The sequence below is a fragment of the Penicillium nucicola genome (genome assembly GCF_028828085.1).
Source record: "Penicillium nucicola strain IBT 29836 chromosome Unknown utg000002l, whole genome shotgun sequence".
Taxonomy (NCBI): Eukaryota; Fungi; Ascomycota; class Eurotiomycetes; order Eurotiales; family Aspergillaceae; genus Penicillium; species Penicillium nucicola.
Window position 1 is genome coordinate 2,305,837 of NW_026643126.1, and position 17,807 is coordinate 2,323,643.

General features: G+C 48.1%; 9 protein-coding genes across 9 annotated transcripts; 2 read left to right on the forward strand and 7 right to left on the reverse strand.

Moving 5' to 3' along the window:
• Positions 1-210: 210 nt before the first annotated feature.
• On the forward strand, positions 211-654 carry N7511_002641 (uncharacterized protein; the record flags this gene model as incomplete). The annotated part of the gene is made up of 2 exons (XM_057125066.1): positions 211-285; positions 358-654. 2 exons carry the CDS (start codon positions 211-213, stop codon positions 652-654), a joined length of 372 nt encoding a protein of 123 aa, XP_056987225.1.
• A 1,712-nt stretch (positions 655-2,366) lies between these two features.
• Positions 2,367-3,188, reverse strand: N7511_002642 (uncharacterized protein; the record flags this gene model as incomplete). Its single annotated transcript, XM_057125067.1, has 1 exon — positions 2,367-3,188. One exon carries the CDS (start codon positions 3,186-3,188, stop codon positions 2,367-2,369), a length of 822 nt encoding a protein of 273 aa, XP_056987226.1.
• Positions 3,189-3,669: 481 nt separating this feature from the next.
• N7511_002643 (putative glyoxalase family protein) lies at positions 3,670-4,193 on the reverse strand (the record flags this gene model as incomplete). The annotated part of the gene is made up of 3 exons (XM_057125068.1): positions 3,670-3,746; positions 3,810-4,006; positions 4,060-4,193. The coding sequence occupies 3 exons, from the start codon at positions 4,191-4,193 to the stop codon at positions 3,670-3,672; spliced, it is 408 nt and encodes a 135-aa protein (XP_056987227.1).
• A 525-nt stretch (positions 4,194-4,718) lies between these two features.
• Positions 4,719-6,729, reverse strand: N7511_002644 (GMC family oxidoreductase; the record flags this gene model as incomplete). Its single annotated transcript, XM_057125069.1, has 4 exons — positions 4,719-4,924; positions 4,980-5,639; positions 5,686-6,266; positions 6,332-6,729. The coding sequence occupies 4 exons, from the start codon at positions 6,727-6,729 to the stop codon at positions 4,719-4,721; spliced, it is 1,845 nt and encodes a 614-aa protein (XP_056987228.1).
• Positions 6,730-8,164: 1,435 nt separating this feature from the next.
• N7511_002645 (F-box protein) lies at positions 8,165-10,088 on the forward strand (the record flags this gene model as incomplete). Its single annotated transcript, XM_057125070.1, has 2 exons — positions 8,165-9,631; positions 9,699-10,088. 2 exons carry the CDS (start codon positions 8,165-8,167, stop codon positions 10,086-10,088), a joined length of 1,857 nt encoding a protein of 618 aa, XP_056987229.1.
• Positions 10,089-10,739: 651 nt separating this feature from the next.
• On the reverse strand, positions 10,740-11,630 carry N7511_002646 (2EXR domain-containing protein; the record flags this gene model as incomplete). The annotated part of the gene is made up of 1 exon (XM_057125071.1): positions 10,740-11,630. The coding sequence occupies one exon, from the start codon at positions 11,628-11,630 to the stop codon at positions 10,740-10,742; it is 891 nt and encodes a 296-aa protein (XP_056987230.1).
• Positions 11,631-12,191: 561 nt separating this feature from the next.
• Positions 12,192-12,848, reverse strand: N7511_002647 (uncharacterized protein; the record flags this gene model as incomplete). The annotated part of the gene is made up of 3 exons (XM_057125072.1): positions 12,192-12,298; positions 12,403-12,589; positions 12,669-12,848. The coding sequence occupies 3 exons, from the start codon at positions 12,846-12,848 to the stop codon at positions 12,192-12,194; spliced, it is 474 nt and encodes a 157-aa protein (XP_056987231.1).
• Positions 12,849-14,468: 1,620 nt separating this feature from the next.
• On the reverse strand, positions 14,469-15,473 carry N7511_002648 (RTA1 domain-containing protein; the record flags this gene model as incomplete). The annotated part of the gene is made up of 3 exons (XM_057125073.1): positions 14,469-15,058; positions 15,116-15,208; positions 15,266-15,473. The coding sequence occupies 3 exons, from the start codon at positions 15,471-15,473 to the stop codon at positions 14,469-14,471; spliced, it is 891 nt and encodes a 296-aa protein (XP_056987232.1).
• Positions 15,474-16,112: 639 nt separating this feature from the next.
• On the reverse strand, positions 16,113-17,663 carry N7511_002649 (Zn(II)2Cys6 transcription factor domain-containing protein; the record flags this gene model as incomplete). The annotated part of the gene is made up of 1 exon (XM_057125074.1): positions 16,113-17,663. One exon carries the CDS (start codon positions 17,661-17,663, stop codon positions 16,113-16,115), a length of 1,551 nt encoding a protein of 516 aa, XP_056987233.1.
• Positions 17,664-17,807: the final 144 nt, after the last annotated feature.

Consider the following 17,807-nt stretch of genomic DNA (forward strand, 5'->3'; position numbering starts at 1 on the left):
GAACTATACTCTACAGTCTACAGTACTGTACTCTACTGAATCTGACTCCATCAGACAAGCCCAAGTATACCAAGTCAGCCTCAAGCCACACGCTAATCCGCTTTAGTCTACTGCTGCCTAGCCTTTGAATGTCCCTTGATCTCCACCCCATCGACTGTACAAGCACGGCAGCAAGACCAGACCAAATCCAAATCCAGATCCAAATTCAGCATGGGAAATACAACCCCAGAGGCAGCCCCCGCCTACGAGGATCTCTTCCACGAGCGTCCTGGTGGTCGCACCGGCGTAAGTACCGTTACCGTGCATGTGGAGTCAGAGAGAACGCCAAGTTAACTAACGGTAAATCGAACTAAACAGTATGCGATGGTCGATCAAATAGACGATATCGATATCGATATCGAACAAGCCCACCAGCATCCAAATGGACAGTCGAGTACCCGCGATCCCGCCTCTATCCCTCTGTCAGCACCGAATGACCAGCATGCCCACTGTGCGGAGTGCGATCGTCAGCGTGAGCGGAGAGAACGGCGAGAGAGTGCGCAGAAGTCGTGTGGGATTGTTTCGCGGACGTTTATTCTCATTTTCTTGTTCTTGATGATTTTGGGGGTTGTGGGGATCCAGGCGTGGAAGGAGGTGAAGATTCGGGATGATTGAGGGGATGGTCATGGAATTTCCTTTCTTGAATTGTAGATTTTAGGTCCTATTCCATTCTTATGTAATTCGTTAATCGCTCATTTGACTTGTTTTTATTACTATTCCGATCCCTAGAGGGTGTATAAATCATAAGTATCATGAAATAGTGACTCTGGAGAAACATAGCAAGTCGGGTAGTGGAAAGGCAGATGAGTCCCTACTGTACATAGTGTGATGCTATATCAAAGAGCATCATCAGCGATCAAGTATCAAGAAAATGAATGGCATTAATGTCTGTTCCTATTCTTGCATGATGCTTACAATCGCCCTCTATCATGAAATGAGGACATCGATGCATGAGGCACTACTCGTACATATTACGTGAATCCTACAAGTCACGGGGTTCACCGCTGCAGTGTGCGGAAGAGTTAGAATGGCGCTTGAATGGCGCTTGAATCGTGGTCAGTTAGTTAGGGAATACAGTGCCGTAACAAAAGTATTTGGCCGGTGATACTTTAGGCCCCTAACCCACTTTTAATTACTGCTAAACCCCTCCGGATTTCATTCATTTCAATAGCTAGTATGCCATTAATCACACTAAAAAACATCTAAACCCCGATGAAGCATTGTGACTAACAGATGTTTGGATATCTCGTGTACAGTATATCGCGTATAAGTTATAACTAGCACGTTGAATCGCGAGATTTGGATGTCTACAGCAATTAGGGCATGCGGTCTATAGTAGAAGGCGGTATGGCAGAAAGTGGACCCCCGCGTTGCAAGAGGGGTGGGACGAGATCACGTGCTATAAATGATAATCACGTGATATCATCCTAACCCCCGACTAAATGGCTCAACGGTCATCTCCTCCGATCTCTGGAGTTGAGTCCGTCGGTTCAATCCCAGCCGTCGCCAAAAATATAAATGGGGCAAGCAACAAAAAAAAAAAAAGGGGGGAACCACGCGCCCAACCCCCAAAAATACCAAAAAAAGACTGGGGGGTTCTGGAACCACAACGAGCAGGACTCGACTGGTCCCCCCGGTACAAAAAAAGACCCGAACAAGGGCTGGGGTAATCCAGAGCCGGTACAAGTAAGACTTGGCCGGGCCCCTGGCCGCAAGACGCAGATTCATGAGCAAGAAACCCACTCACCAAGCCTCCAAAAAAGAAATCGAAAACAAGAAAAGATACGAGAAGGACAACAGCGGCCAAAGCCAATTAAATCTGAAATGATCAAAAAAGCAATAATCAAGTTGTATTTTTTGCTAACTTGAGATATTCAGATGTGCAGTGACGCAGCAAATGTTCCAACACCCTTGAACATATCACTATCTAGATCGCTTTTTAGTTCGCTTTTTAGATCGCTTTTTAGATCGCTTTCTATATCGCCTCTAATAAACCGAAGCGCAGGTTTCTACCACGTTAATTTTTGAACCCTCTTAGAAAAAAGCAAGTCAAAAGGAGTCGAAAATCGAAGTTTACACAGGCATATCTAAGAAATCCGAGGTATATGAACGCATTTGCTACGTGACCACCCTCGAATAATAACACATAGTAATACCGCCGAGGAAGGTATCAAGAAACAAGGTGATAATTCATCAAAGGTACTATATTGTTCTACAACGGCACTCACTCGTGATTTCCATAACGTGAACAGCCACAAACAAGCAAGCAGAACAACAATAAACCAAACCCCTATGCACTGTCCATGCAATTCCCAGTAGACAAGCAATTAATTCATCTGCGCAAACGCCCCCAAAGCCTCATGCAAAGTCCCAAACAACCCCCCATACCACATTCTAACAACATCCCACTCCTTCGCGGGCAAAGCACCATAAAACAAACGCAACCAACCACCCACAATAAAATCCGCATAAGTAGGCCTAGCGCCCAACAAGAACGGCCCCGTCTCATCCCTGCGATACATCTCCGCCAGCGTCTTCAAGGTGCCCTCCAACGACGCCAGCAACTCGGTCCTCTTCTCGCCCCGCGCCATCAGCGAGTCCCACGGCAGGCCGATCCTCTCCTCGAAGGTCTTCTTCGTCTCGTCGGCGCGCGCCGGGTCCAGAGGCAAGTAGCCGGCGATCAGCTGCGTGTGCGCGGTGAAGACGCCATCGACGTTCGTGTTGAAGCGCACGTAGGCGGGGATGGGGCCTTCGCTGGGGACGTCTGCTACGGCTATCGGGGCGAAGAGGTTGGGGTCCGGGGTGAAGTCGAAATCGAGGTCTTGCGGTGGGAAGAGGTCGCCGTGGCCGGAGGTGGGGTATTGCTTGTTGAGGTAGACGGCGATTTCGAAGGAGTCGCCGACTGTGGTGCTGGTTGTTGGGTCGGATACTACGGGGAGGGTGTGGTAGGGCGTGCCGTCGGCGAAGGTGCGGGATGCGGGGATGTTGAGGGGCGCGCGGACGGCGGGGATGTCGGGGAGCGGCACCCAGGTGGTTTTGTACGGGACTTTTTTGAAGTTGAGCGCGTAGCGGGTTTTCCAGGGGTTTGGGGAGCAGGAGGATTCTTCTGCTGGGGGGGCCAGGGCGATGTCGTAGAATGTTAGGGACATGGTGGTGGTGGTGGTGGTGGTGGTGGTGGTAGTGGTTGTAGTGGTTGTGGTCATGAAGTTTGGAGGAATTGAGGTAGGGAAATTGGAGGAATTGAGCAAGGGAAGCTGGAATGTAGATTGAATTGTGGTTCTGAGCTGTTCAAGGGCCCTTCTATATACAATTGTGATCGGAAGTAAAAAGTGGAGTGACGAGTTGAGTCATGTCGAGTCATGCTTGGATCTGAAACAGGGTCCTGGATTACGCATGGTGACTATGATACGAGTAATTCGGACAGAAGTGACCTCCCCTTACATGTTCTCTGCTCCATCGCCATGGGTTCTTTTCCCTCGCAGCCATTTCTGCTCTTACAATATGCCTACTACCTACCTGAGGGTAAGCTTGGAACGGTACGTCATTGCCAAGTCAACCCCAGGAAGCCAAGACCACGTTATAGATCGCATAGTTGGCTCAATTTGCTAAATCAACTCGATAATACATTATTTACATAGTAAATTCAAGCAAATTACCCGCATAATCTCGGGCAAAGAAGCGAGTAGGGTATTCTTTCCCCTGGGTACCTAGAGCAATGACGTATGAGCATATAGAAGCGCAGAAAGCACCACATCGAACAAACAACTTACCAGAGTCCTGCTCTCCGGGCTTATCAGCAGCCATGGGGGCTGCAGCACCACCCCGAACATGGTGGTCATAAATATTCTTCTTAATAGCCTCTAGGTCTTCCCGGGTGTCGAGCTTGAAGCATGGATGGCGGGTAGCCGTGGGATCAGTCGTACCGACCGAGACGTGTATTTGCTGTCCACTAGAACCAAGATTGAACCTGTCCAACGGGTTAGCCACACTCACTAGGGCCTACAGTCGGCTCCGGCATACCATAAGATAGTCCCGATCTGCAACTCAGGCACAGGGGCCGACACTAGACCAAGCGTGGTGCCGTAAAATTCTTTGGCATGATCCAAGGTCCCCTTGGGCATGGTCAGATTGACATGTGCGATTCCTGAAATCATATTGTCGACTAGTGAATACGGATGTGATGATAGTGCGAAGGGAAGCAAGATCCGATCCCCCCAGTATAACTTATATGGTTCAAGTCACGCGGGATTCAGTTTCCGCGTCGGATTTAGATAACTCGTGCGACGATTCACGAATGACTCAACGGGTAAGATAGACTGCAAAAATGGAAAAGTTTCCGGACCCTGAGGATATGGCCACATTTTATATGTGACCCCCACGGTAAGCCATCCCCCGCCAAAGGCCCGACTCGGCATTAGCCGATGCGAGATCGGCGTTTCTCCGGGGAAACCCTGAGCCGGCGATGGCCTCTGGTGTTGGATTTGGGTGTTTTGTTTCAGTGAAGTGATATTTTATGATACTTGACCCAGTTGGCGGCCGCCAGATTGCCAGAATTGGTGGCTACCAGGATCATCCCTGAAGGCTTGCGGGTTCTACGTGCTAGGAAGCATGCTTGTCAATTGCCGGGTTCTGGCTTGGGACGGTGTTTTTCAGCCCTGCTAACGTTCCGTTTATCGCCATTATCTATTTGCTTGGTCCTCTTTGATCATATCTGCTCCCTTTTCGGCTATCGCGTAGACCGTTGCTTGGATGTGGGCCCCGATCTGCAAGGGCATGATACTAGCATCGATAACCCTCAAGCCATGAACACCATATACCCGAAGCCGTTCGTCAACTACTCCAGCTTTGGCGCCCTGGTGTCCACCCATAGCGCAGGTACCGACGGCTGCGTGAGAATCAGTGAAGGTGATTTCAGGGGAGAGAGCAGAAAGAGAACGTACGATGCCAGTCAGTGATAGTATAATTAGAAACAAAAGCCTCGAATACGCTCTCCTCAGACTCGGATCCCTCTGCGGGTGGAGGAAAGACACAACCGCGCACAATCTGAGCTAAAGGCTCGGTCTGACAGATTCGATCGGCCCACCTTTGTGCCTGTGCCATGATTTTCCTATCAAGATGCCCAGCACCGAGGTAATACCGCGGGTCAATGATAGGGCTGTCGTCAACAGTGGTTCTAGTCTGGTTGCCTTTCGGAGGTAGATGGATTGATCCTCGCGAGAAAGGATATTGCAGCATTTGAAGCATCGTGGCATACTTTTTGCCGGGCTCGGAAGTGAAATATGGACTCCAGTTCCCAAGGTCGAAGAGAGACTCAATTTGACCGCGCATTTTGCCTGGCTCAAACTGGCTGGCTAGAAGGGCATCGGATGCATGGCCGCTTTCATTTGCAAGCTGTTGAGCTTCCTTGTATAGCTCGGCACATTCTTCGGAGGTCAGAATTTTTGAGAGAGGCGTGTAGGCCACAGAGCATGGCATCACAGTCCACGGTCCTGTCTGCGAAGCGTAATAGGCATGGTCCGCAGCAGTGTGTTGAATAGGGTCAGCGAGGATGTCATCACGAGTGGGGTATGTAGATGGTATTTCCATGATAGTAGCGGTCACTAGAGTTGTTAGCTAAGAAACGAGGTTGAGTCTGAACGTGCATACTCATATGATCCTGTAGATTCTCCCCAACGTTGGCATTGTGTACCTTCACCTCAATACCCGCAGCCTTTAATACGTCCCGTCTACCTATCCCCGACAGTTCCAGGAGTTGTGGAGATTGCACAGCTCCAGCACTGAGAATTATCTCTCGAGCAGTTGATATCTTTGCAACTTCTCCGCCACAACGAACGTGAACTCCCGTTGCCACCCATCTGCCCTCACCATCCAAATCAAGTACAATCTCCAAGACTGTGGCTTCAGTCAGAACATGCAAGTTCTTGCGCCCAGAGATTGGCGCATAGTACGCCGAAGCAGAATAGCTTCGCTCCTGACTCTTTGAATCCAACGAACAAACCATATTCCAGGCGCCACTGTTAGATCCTGCCAGACTATCAGGAACAGACTCAACACCCAGCTTATTGAGCGTATCATGCCAGTATTGATGCGCGATCCCATACTGCTTGACATGAGACGTCTGCACAGGACCACCAGTCCCATTGACCCGAGCATCAAAAGCAGACCTATAATACTCCTGATGCGCAGTGCTAGGAGGCTGGAAATTCTCACTGCGACGAAAGAACGGTCTACATTGCAAGTCAGTGCTCTGAGACCCAACAGAAATAAATCCACACCCAGCAGCGATGCATACAGCAGATCATCCCACCCCCAGCCTGCATTCCCCAATTCTCGCCAGGCATCATAATCATCACGATGGCCACGGTTCCACGCCATGTAGTTAAGCGCACTTGTACCACCTAGAACACGACCTCGCGGCCAGGGTAGCGACCTACCGCCGAGACCTGGCTGGGACGCTGTCTGGAACTGCCAGTCGTACTTGGACCCGATGGTTTCGCCATATCGGCCTGGTATGTTGATTGCGGCGTTGTCGGTGCTGTCTAGGGCTGATGGGCCGGCTTCGATGACTCCAACTTGGATTTCGGGATCTTCGCTTAGTCGCGCGGCGACTGCTAGGCCGGATGTTCCTCCGCCTACTATTATGTAGTCGAGTTGGAGGGTGGTGAAGTCTCTGAGGGTTGGAGTTTTCATTGTGTATGGTGAGGGGGCGGGGGTTGGGGAGGTCTTACGGGTGTCAAGGGAGGGAATATGTAAGTGGTCTATTTTGAGGCTCTGTGGCTATCATGGACCAAATTCGATATATATTGGTGCACTTTGTATCCTTGATTTTGTAAAATAGAAATCATGCTTTGAGAAAAGGAGAAGTGTGATATTTTGGAAGCATAAGTCGAGAATCAGATTCAGGAGGAAGGAAGCATGGCGAGAACTGAAGATATAGTCGCGAGGAATTCCAGTGAGATATTGCGCCTTTTTGTAATTACCTACTGATGCATGTATCTTTAGAAAATCAACAAATTATGCACCAAGAACTGCGAGAAGCTGTTACCCCGATCAGTTGGCAAACCTGCACCACAGCATGGCCAACCTCTCCACAAGCAGACTAATCATCTTACAATTTTGCCTTGGCTATACAGATCAACGATGCATTTCCATAGGTTGGAAGCTGCTTCGCCGAATCCGAGGAGATCAATGGTGCTATCTTAAAGATGATCTTTGCAATACCTCTGCAAGTAGCTAGCAGATTCTAATGAATTGCCTCTTGAAAAGAAAAGAAAGCTTACTAGGGCAATATTCATGAAGTATAAGTCACCTACCCGGGACCAAAAGCTTTCTAATGTTTTTCAACGCAGCTTTTAGACTCGCAGTGTCGAGCTTAAAACTGTCAGATATCATGGATCCACCAAGACATTGAATCTCACTCACATTGAAAGCAACGATAAGATCATTAAGATTCTCACTGAAGCCCTGTTGGTATGAGAGACGTTTATTTCACCGTCAAGCCTTCCACTGAGCAGATCACTTCTGCATTCAATGATTGACATTCGGGTAAGATGGCTCTAGCGTGGTCGGATAGCGAGGAATGAAGGAAGCAAGGGGCCAGGGTGATGAGCACTCAGGAGCACGGGTGCACCTGCTGTGCAGCTAATAATTGGTCTAGTTCCTTTTTATAGATGATAACTTAGAGCCATGCTACTGTTGTGTTACAAGACAGACTGAGATCCATCGAGGGAAAATGCGCTTTCGGAAGTATATAGACTTGATGAGTCCACCACTCAGAATTATTAAAACCAAAACTGCAGTGAACAAACTGCTTCCTACATAAAGTGACTCTACGCCTAATAGGGTAAGACGGACACATCTTCTCTTCTAACCAACCTTATATGCTCTCCTTTCCCATAGTCCTACTACCCCAAGTGGCCGATTTGCTCACAGCTTGCAATAATTCTCAGATCACTGCAATTGATTCTAATCCGGCATCAATGTCAACATGAAAAGAAGAAAGTCTGCTCGACTTCTCTGGCATGTGGAGAAACTACGTCATCGGGCGGTGGGGACAGACAAAATACTGCGACTCCCCACCATCGTCACTTGCTTCATTCAACATCCTCGGAATTGAAAAGCCAAGATGACTATCGGCGCACCTGCGGTGGATCCTCTTTCGATATTCCCCCCGGAGATTGTCCTCCAAATCCTGGAATTCGCACCCGTATCGGCCCTCGCGTCCCTGACTGCTACGTCGAAGGCCTGGCATCAGTTCATTGATTCCACCCATCAAGAAGCTATCTACAATTCGGACTCGAAGACCTCACAACCTGCTGGCGGTGCCCGAGACTTTTCGTTCCTCGAAAATACACACAGTTTTGCCAAAGTATTCGAGAACCCAGAGTCATGGAAGGATCTATGCAAGCGCCAGACGCAGCTTGCTCGAAACTGGGCGGATAAATGTCCCGTGAGCCAGGAGTCTGTGCTCCAAGTTGGAAATGATCCAGTCTGGCGATTCAAAGCCGATTTTAAGCGTCGATTTTTCGTTTCCACCTCTCACGCCGGAGGATTGAACGTCACTGATATGGACACGGGCGACATCTTATGGCGACTTCCCTCCGTGACGGTCGACCCTGACCATGGAGTCCGCAAATATGCCCACTTGGAGTATCAGGATGGAATGGCTGTGTTTGATAGTGAAGGAGATTCCGTAGAGGTCTGGCAGACAGATCAAGAAGGCGCCAAGCGCGGAGAGTTCCGCCACATTGCAACTCTGACTCATGATTGCCAGACCAGAGGCTTCCAATTGTCTCATTGGAATCTTTGTGTTGTGTCAAACAAGGGCCAGGGATTTGTTTACGACATGAAACAGCGGCCTCCGCAATTGATGACACACCTGAAGATCGAAAAAGATGGTATCGGGCATCTAGACCAGAGCAAGGACGCAGTGATCTATTCAATGGGAAAGAAGGGCTATTTTGCATACAACAAGGAAGCAGGTGCATTCCTGGGAAACTTGCAACCGTCCTTCTGCACTGACAAATATCACATTCGCCCTCCCCCGCCCATTTTCCCTTCTGCTGGTGCGACTCTGGCTGGTACTGCGAGACTCGGACCATCAAATGGATTCTTCCCACAGGACGCGCCAAACAAGGATGTGCTGGTCCCAATCAATGTCGAAAAGGGCCCTCTTCCTTCACCAAGTGACCCTGAACACGTGAGAAATGAAGAAGATGATTGGGGATCAGGTATGATCCGCGGCGATCTCTTTGTGGGAGTCTCTCGCGCTGGTCGTATCTTCATTTGCTCCAACTGGCGCAAGGCTGTCCAAGACCCAGCTAGTCTCGCGGCGAACAGCTCTATTCTTGAATGCGAGTCCGATGGTTCCAGCTTTGACTTCGGGGGCTGGCTATCCATCCGTAACCACCGAGTCATGTTCGAGATCCAGGACCGCATCTACATCGTTGCTCTTGATGACAACGACAAGATTCAGGACGTCAAGCACCCTGCCCGCGCTTCCTACTCGCTGGTTACCAGCTCTGCACCCCAACTTGCCGCTCCAATCAGTTACATGGCGTTGGCAGATGATGCTATCATGAGCACTTTTACTGTGAGTACTTATTGATCTAATATTCCAAGCAGTACATAAATGTCAGAACTTACACAGGATAACACAGATTCTTGGCTGGCGCAATCCCAGTGATATTCCCGCAGCCCCAGGTGCAAACCGGGCCCGTGTCTTCCCCACCAAGGCCATTCGCATCGTTAGCTTGGCTCCCGACCTCATCAACAAAGCTACTCCTTCATCATCAACCGAAGACACACAAAATCCCAGTCAGGACCCGCTCGGCCAAGGCACGTTTGACACGCAAGCTGGACTCATACAGTTGCTCAGCATGCTTCGCGAGGAGGCCTTGAATGACGCAGACTTTGAAGGATCTTTCGACGGCGAATCAGAAGAGTGGGAGAGCGTGGATGAAAACGACGAAGAAGAATATGATGATCATGATGATGATGATGAATCCGGTGATGAATCCGGAAATACGCATGCGCATGACAGTGCCTAGGTTTGACTTCTTTGAGCTTGAGTCAGAGCAAACATACCTGATGAGCGGGAACTAGGCTGGCATTGATCCTGTTGGTTTCCGAGCTTGTTACAATCGCTCATTCACTATGACTAACGTACGAAAAGGTTCTGCATCATCTATATCACTTACTTTTCTTGGACGCTTACATAGTATCTTCGGACTTGTTACTCGGCGAGTTGGATGACTCCGTTCAATGCGATCCATGGACCATACACGAATCAAACACCTGACTAGGTCGAAGCTTCAATGCACTGTAAACACACAACAACTGGTTAAATGAGGTATGTCTTGGGCTTAATAGGCACAGCGGAAGTCATAAATCTGTCTGCGGTATAACGAGACATTATACAATTTACCCTTTTTCATCCGTATGTGTACGTCTAGTGAGTCAACGAAAATGCATAGAAGCAGGAATATAAATTGTCTCTCAATCATTGTAACTCAATGAAGTGCATAAATGAATTGAGAGGAATGCTTTTTGTGCTGGTTATTAAACTCAAACATACAGTATTCGGGGAAGCACGATATGGATGAAAATAATGTCAATTGAAAGATACAGTGATAGTGATATCCATCTACTCTATGTGCTGTACTGACGAACGTGAGCCAACCCCCGACTGATTTCCAGATTCATTCCTCAGTAGTAGAGACAATGCGAAAATGTATGCTGAAAGGAAACTCAAAGCTTAATTGAGCAAGAAAAGCATTCGACATCAGTGGCGCAAAGTCCCGTATCCGGTTGTAAAGCTCCTTTTGCTTGTCTCCAGTACCACAAAGAACAGAGTGACACCGAGGAATGTCCTCAACGAAGGGATCTTCCTGGGTATCCTGGACGACCCAACGTCGCTGAAACCCCTGTGCAGCATCTCCGAAATCAGGCTGTGGATCGACCAAGACAAGCATGTCTTCCAGAGCGTCACAACAAGAAAGAAGATCGCAGAAATTGCAGGCTTGGTTTGCAGCTCTGTTTTCCTGCCACATGAGTGGAAAGGCCGACTCGGGGACCGCAACGCGCGGGAGACTGATTGGGATACCGGTCTCGTTCATGGTACCCTGGAGAGGAAACGGCCCGGCCAACTCTCCCGTGAATGCCTCGTGTACCAGTCTGATCATGCTGTTCAGGGTGAGGTACATGGTGTCGAATTTTGAATCGAAGGGTCTCACAACGACCAGACAGTCTCGTTTTGGGCAGTAGCGGAATTCGAAATCTTGTTCCTTGGCCCATTCAATGAATGCAGCACGTGCTTCGTGGTTGACGGAAGCTAGAGGTGATTTCACTTGCACTGGATCCAGGAGGTTCGGACGGAATATTCTGCGTTGGTAGTTTTGATGGTCCGGGGATTCTTGCCAACCGGCGTAATCTTCATCGGTCAGGTTCAATGCACGCCAGCATCCCGGTTTGAAAGTGAAGAAGGTGGGAGCATCTCTTTCTGGAAGGACATCGTGCCAAATTTGGAGACGTATCTCGGCAGGTAGTCGTGCGAACTGAGGGAACGCGGGAGATGGGGATGTTGTATACATGCTGATCGTCAGACCTGCGGGTGACCAAACGCGAGGGTCAGGGGTGTCTTCTTTGAAATGGAAAGATGGAAAGATGGAATGAGAGAGAGAGGGAGAGAGGGAGGGTGAGAAGAGGACAGAGTCAGGAGGAACTTGAATCACACGGTTTCACCTGATCAGGCTGAATTTCGAAAGGCTTGTGTATCTTGTGCAGTCGAACCCCCGAGTCTCCCTCGGTTCTCGGAACAGTACTCTAGTCCATATGGTAAATTAGCCGTGCCTACTTTAGGAAACCTCTGAAGAAGTGAAACCGAAACTTAGTTTATAGCCTCGCACCTCTCAAGAAGCTCGAAAGTTGAAATAAGTCACTAATTCATTCCGGCATAAAGAAACTCCATGGTCTATATAGAAGCTCTAATTTCAAAAGCACAAAAAGTCATTCCACGTAAGCAATTGGCGTATGAAGAAGACATCAGAATAATCATGCAAACATAACACATGAAATGAAGAGAACAGTGTGGTCATTGGCGGTCTATTTGGCGTTCCTTTGCAGATGCCCAGTCAATCGAATAACACATCCCTTCAATAGTCCGATTGAAGAGGAGAAGGCTTTCCCATGGTAGGCCCAGGAAGGTAACCATGCGCTTTATAGAATCGCCGATCACGAATACAAACAAAGCTCATAACACCTGACAAGGCACTGTAGTTCCAGCCGAGTTAGCAAATCAAGTCCATGAAATATAGAAGGAAATCACTTGCCAAATGAAAATCACTATCGTGGCTATGACTCCACCAAGGGCTCGGCTACTCTCGGTTGTTGATCCTTGAGTTCCCATGATAGTAAGAACAAATAATGCAAACCAGAATACAGTATCTATGATGTTGAGGATCATATAAGCCTTTGTGCTTCCCCATCGTTTCAGGCGATCCATGTGGCTAGTCATGATTTGATAGGCCATGAAAACGCCGGACTTGACACACTTTTCAGCATAGATTAGCTAATTGAACAAGCAGCAAGATTGATATAATCAATGAATCAGAGTATCATAAGTTACTGACAACGATAATGCCCCATATGTTAAGTCTCGTCTTCGGAGTGCCCTTGTCTGCCACGCGTGCAATGAGAAGGATGAAAATAATGGATAATAGAGCGCCGATGATGATGTGAAGCCGGAACTTGATCAAGGGGCTTCTCTCGAGAGCAAGATGCATGCTCATTGCATTTAAAAGGCTCGCCATATTTCAAAAGAGGTCAAGGCGAGTGTGTTGTAAAAGAACAGTAGATATAGTCCTTGGATTTCCAAGCACAGTCCGGAGAAGAAGCTTTGATTCGAAAGAGATGCATTTGTTTTTAGACAATTTAAAAGCCCCTCGTACTCGTAAAACTATCACTTTTAAACAGGCGGGATCATTTGAAGGCTTGAAACTATTGCCAACTATTGCTGGGGAGACCATCTGCACCGTCTCGCATTCGTACAGATACCCGAATCTGGAAATAGATCAACAAAGCCCTCATCTGTTGACGCCAAAACGAAACTCATCCAAACTCATCCCTCGGTTGTCGGACTACAATCTCGCAAGTTCTGACAGACCAGATGAACCATATCCTGCACTTCTTGTGTCGCTTCCGCCTGGGTCTTGGCTGCGTGAACCGGTCTCACCAACAACATATTGTGCTTGCCATGTTCCGCGGAGTACTTCCCGTGGGACCAGCCCTCAATTTTTTGTATCAAGGTGTCAACATGACCGTCTGCAATTTTACCCAGGCGGGATGTATGTCCGGGCTTGCCTCCTAAGCCATGTTCATATGTCGCGGAGTAGGTAACTCGGGCAGAGAACACTTCGGCTGTGAGTAGGCACAGCACGAAGACAAATCCAAGAAATATATTTGATCGATAGAACATTGCTGTATTTTGTGTAGTTTTATTAATAACTGTCAAGTATTCAGGCGTTATTATCTGTGTTAATGGGCGAGTAGCGCCGGGGGGTAGATCTTGCCTGTGCAGTAGTCTTTGACTATTACAGTTTCAGAGTCTCAATGATTTTCTTGCAATAACTCCGTTGTATTGAGCCCAAGGACTTTATTGAGCATCAAGATTGAAACTTCAATAGCAGACATAGCTGCTTTCATATAGCTTTGCACTTGGGCACCGTTAGCAACGAGGGAGCAAATAGTGAGGAACTACTTGCACTCGGGTATTTCATCTTCGGAGAATATCTTCAGTGTATGAAGTGCAAGATTATCCTGGCTTGTGCTCTGTTCGTCTGTGCGACTAAGTGTCTCATATCTCATTGGTGTTCTCTATTGCATTCAAGCATTATGCCTACCGAAAAAGCGAAACATTAAGTAATATCCTCACACAGAGTCCCTATTAACTGATCTATCGGAGAATAGAATGGTCCGGTTTCACCAGAGTACGACATCTCATCCCAGCTGATCAATACCGCCAAACTGTTGGTGTCACCCGTCTTTAAATTCGTTTTACTTGAGTACAATCCACTCCAGTATAAACCGCGAAACCAAGGTCTAGAATATGAGCTAATGGATTGCTGCATAAAATGCTAGCAATACATGTTGGTATTCTTGTTCTTTTGAAGACAAGCCTATTCAAATCTCAACACTCCAAGACTACGTGTGAATACTTAGTGAAATTTAAAATACATAAAGAGAATGAGCCAATACCTTCATCTGTATAGTAGAAATCCAAAATTCGAAGTCATAGGCACATGTATCGCAAATACTAAAGCAAAGCTCAACCATGAAAGAATATACAGAATCTATCCAATGACAGCCAGGCACCCGCGCCCCAGGATAACTATAAAATCCCACCTGCCTCCACGCGTGTATATTCTCCCACGTCAAGGACGATTAGACTTCAACTCAACACTGGACCGAGCAACAGGCAAGCCAACATCCCCAACAGCAGGAAGCAACCAGCCCGGATGGAAAGCATTAAAAACAACAACAGCAATAATCATCATGACCCCATCAAGTCCAGTAAAGTAAGATTCATGGGTAATGAGATACCCGTCCCACCCCTGCGCCAATTCCACAGTGCGGTAGATACTCCGGATATAGATACACACAACCGAGAGAGCCATCGCACCCATCAGCATAATGAACGACCCGGAAGCCGAGCGCAGATATCCAAGTCTCGTAATACGACGGAGGAAGTCACCTGCGAACCCGACGAAAATGGTAATCGAAACCAATTGGAAAACAATACCGGCGACCATGGTGTTCGTGCCAGGGGCCGTATCTCCACCGATCTTGTCCGATTCGGAAGATGCGATACCACCGCCGGCTGCTTGGACGACTAGTGAGATTATGTCACATGTGCAGAAGATCCAGAGGTATTGTTTCGGGGAGAGGAAGGAGGAGTCGCGGCCGAAGATCTGGATAAAGCGGCCGAGGAGGATGTAGATTCCTGCTGTGAAGAATGTCGGGGCTTGTTGTGGAACTGGTCAGATTTGGAGACGGAAATTGAATATATTAGTGTACTAACCGATGATCAAAGTTGAAATCTGGATCATGAATGCGGTCGAGTTATATGGACAATAAGAGGACCAGGTTCGGCCTGCCCAACCAAGGAGTTCGACTAAGACATGAAATTATTAGTATGTTTCAGCGGAACGATATTCGGACATATTCTTACCCAGACATCCGATAGCAAAGACACTGCACCACCATGTGCGCTTCCAGCAGAATTGAAAAGTATGTGCAACCATAGACAGACCGAACAGGACGCAGAATGCAATACCTGCTGCCTTTGTTGGAACATACCCGTACGAGGGATCTAGATCGCTTTTCAATGCAGTGCATCCCTGATTAATTTCAATGAGTTGTTGAATGGTATAAGTCATGTTGGAAAGCTCGGTATATAGAACGTGAAAGTGATGGCTTTGATTCGACGGAGTTGAGGGAGTGATGTGAGGAGAAGTATGTGATTTTGTTAAACAAATCAATTTGATAAAGTATCCCAGAACCTTTATAGACCAGCCTCTGCATAGCTCTTCGCCGGTGTCAACCTCGATAGAGAACTAAAAAAAGGTCCACGATGAAGGGAAACCTCGCTGCGCCTCATAGCCCATTTCGTATTTGAGACGCACTTTCTTGGCATCAAGCTACGATTCAGAGATCATGATCGTAATTCAATCTCTAATTGGGTGCTTCGTAGACCAAAGGATGCGTTGGTCAAATCTCATAGATGCAGCCTTGTCAAGACGGCCTATGATTGGTTGGATCGTAATTCATTTCCTAAATTGGTAGTATAAGATCAGTCAGCACGTAAGACCTCCCCTGATTGGCTGGCTCGTAATTTGATTGTAGATGCCTGAGCCTGGCATCCCGAAAGATGCTTAAATTTGGCTTACGGTGGCTTACGGCTTATGGACTAGGCAGCGATGAATGATGAGCTAGAACGCCTCATGGGAGAGCCTCCAGCGGAATTCCTTTTCGGGAATGCCCAAAATTCTAGTTAACCCTATCTATTGCCCCAAACTCTAGTTCAGCTTTGGCAGCTGCACACATTCAATACGGGTATCCCACGGTCCATGCAGTCCCTGGGGCTTCATCATTATTGTGACTGGACATGGGTCCAGGTAGGTTCCTTTCTCCGGAAATATCAGAGCTTCATACACCCGCTGGGAATCAAGGGGGATCCTTTCTTCTACGGGAAGATGGAGATAGGATTCCTCCTCTATCTCTAGTATTAGTTGTGAAATGGCATGCTGGCGCTCTCCTTGGCCCCAGAGTCCTTCTTTGGTGGGGTAATTTGATATGATTGCAATTGCCCGGCGTCGAATGGTTGGTTCTCGGCATCTCATTGCGGTCCAGTATATTGCTGGGATGACGGAAGCATCTAGAGAGAATATCTCAGCGGTCGCTTGCTTGGCTTGCGGCACACTCAGGGCGAGAATCTTCTCTCCGGCGGTCACGCTGGCTTCGAAGGATGCGAAATGCTGGTCGTAGACGGTCTCATTTCGTGCTAAGCAACTGAGAATCCATATGACCGAGGTATTGTGGTTGATTTGGAGGGCCAAGGGCGCACGAGGATCGGAAATTCCGACGCTTTTGGCTGGCTTTTGCATCATCGCTGTAAATGCTGTATTCCAGTTGGAGAATGCCTGGATCAGAATACGCTGCTCGTGCAATTGTTGCTGGTTGACTTCGTCGGATGGGGCAATCCTGTCGATACCGATGGGTCGGATCAATCCTAGGCCCCGATTCATAAGAATTGTCATAGAGTCTCGGGCTTCAGAAATATTGTCCAAGACAGGAATGTGGTTCGCGAATAATTCTGTTTCGGTTTGGACATGGAAGGGTATCAAAGGTCGACCGAAAAGAGGGAGCTGAATGCTCAAGCGGTGAAACGACTGACATAGTTCCTGGTCGATGGGGTCTTTGTTTGATTGTCTGGCCTTCTCTTTCTGCTGTCGAAAAAGTATTTGCATCCCACCCTGAATGTGATCTAAAACACTCGATGGACTTGACCTGAGCATTTCCAAGCACACAAACAACAGACAGGTGACAAGTAGCGAGTCATAGTCGGAGTTTTCAGGATTCGCCAACTTCTCTCGGAACTGGCTAATAGCCTTGGTATATTGCTGAAGCGCAAAGTCATCAGCGTCGTCTTGAGCACCGTTAGATCGATGGTGTTGCTCATACATCGCGCTAACAGCTGCAACGGCATGCCGGACAGTCGGCTCTCGATGACTGAGCTGTGGAAGGAACCGGCTCCATACTTCAGAAGTAAAGAACCCCGAAAGGGCTGGAGAGGTCTGTGTGCAGAATGTGTGGACATACTTCCTCTCTTCCCGTGAACCAGGGACAAGCACTAGTTGGTTATCAGGGCTGAGGGTTGGCCACGTAAAGTCGGGGCCGGCGACTCTCTGCCGAAGTTCCTTTTGGGACTGGGTGCTGTAACCATCACATTTACGCCCCGTCTTGGTGCATTGTATGCAATGGGGCTTTTCTTCACCGCACCGCAGATGGCGCATTTTGCAGGTGATGCAGCCATTCTTTGATTTCGAGCGGCCGGTTCTTCGATGCATTGTGAATCATGGGCAGCCAAGATACAAATTAAGCGATAGCGTTGATATCCTTGTGATGTTTTAACTTGTACTGAAGCTGGTCCGATGTCAGATTGTCACAAGCTGACACATGTGGCTTCCATGGGTTGGGGGCCAAATTGGCTC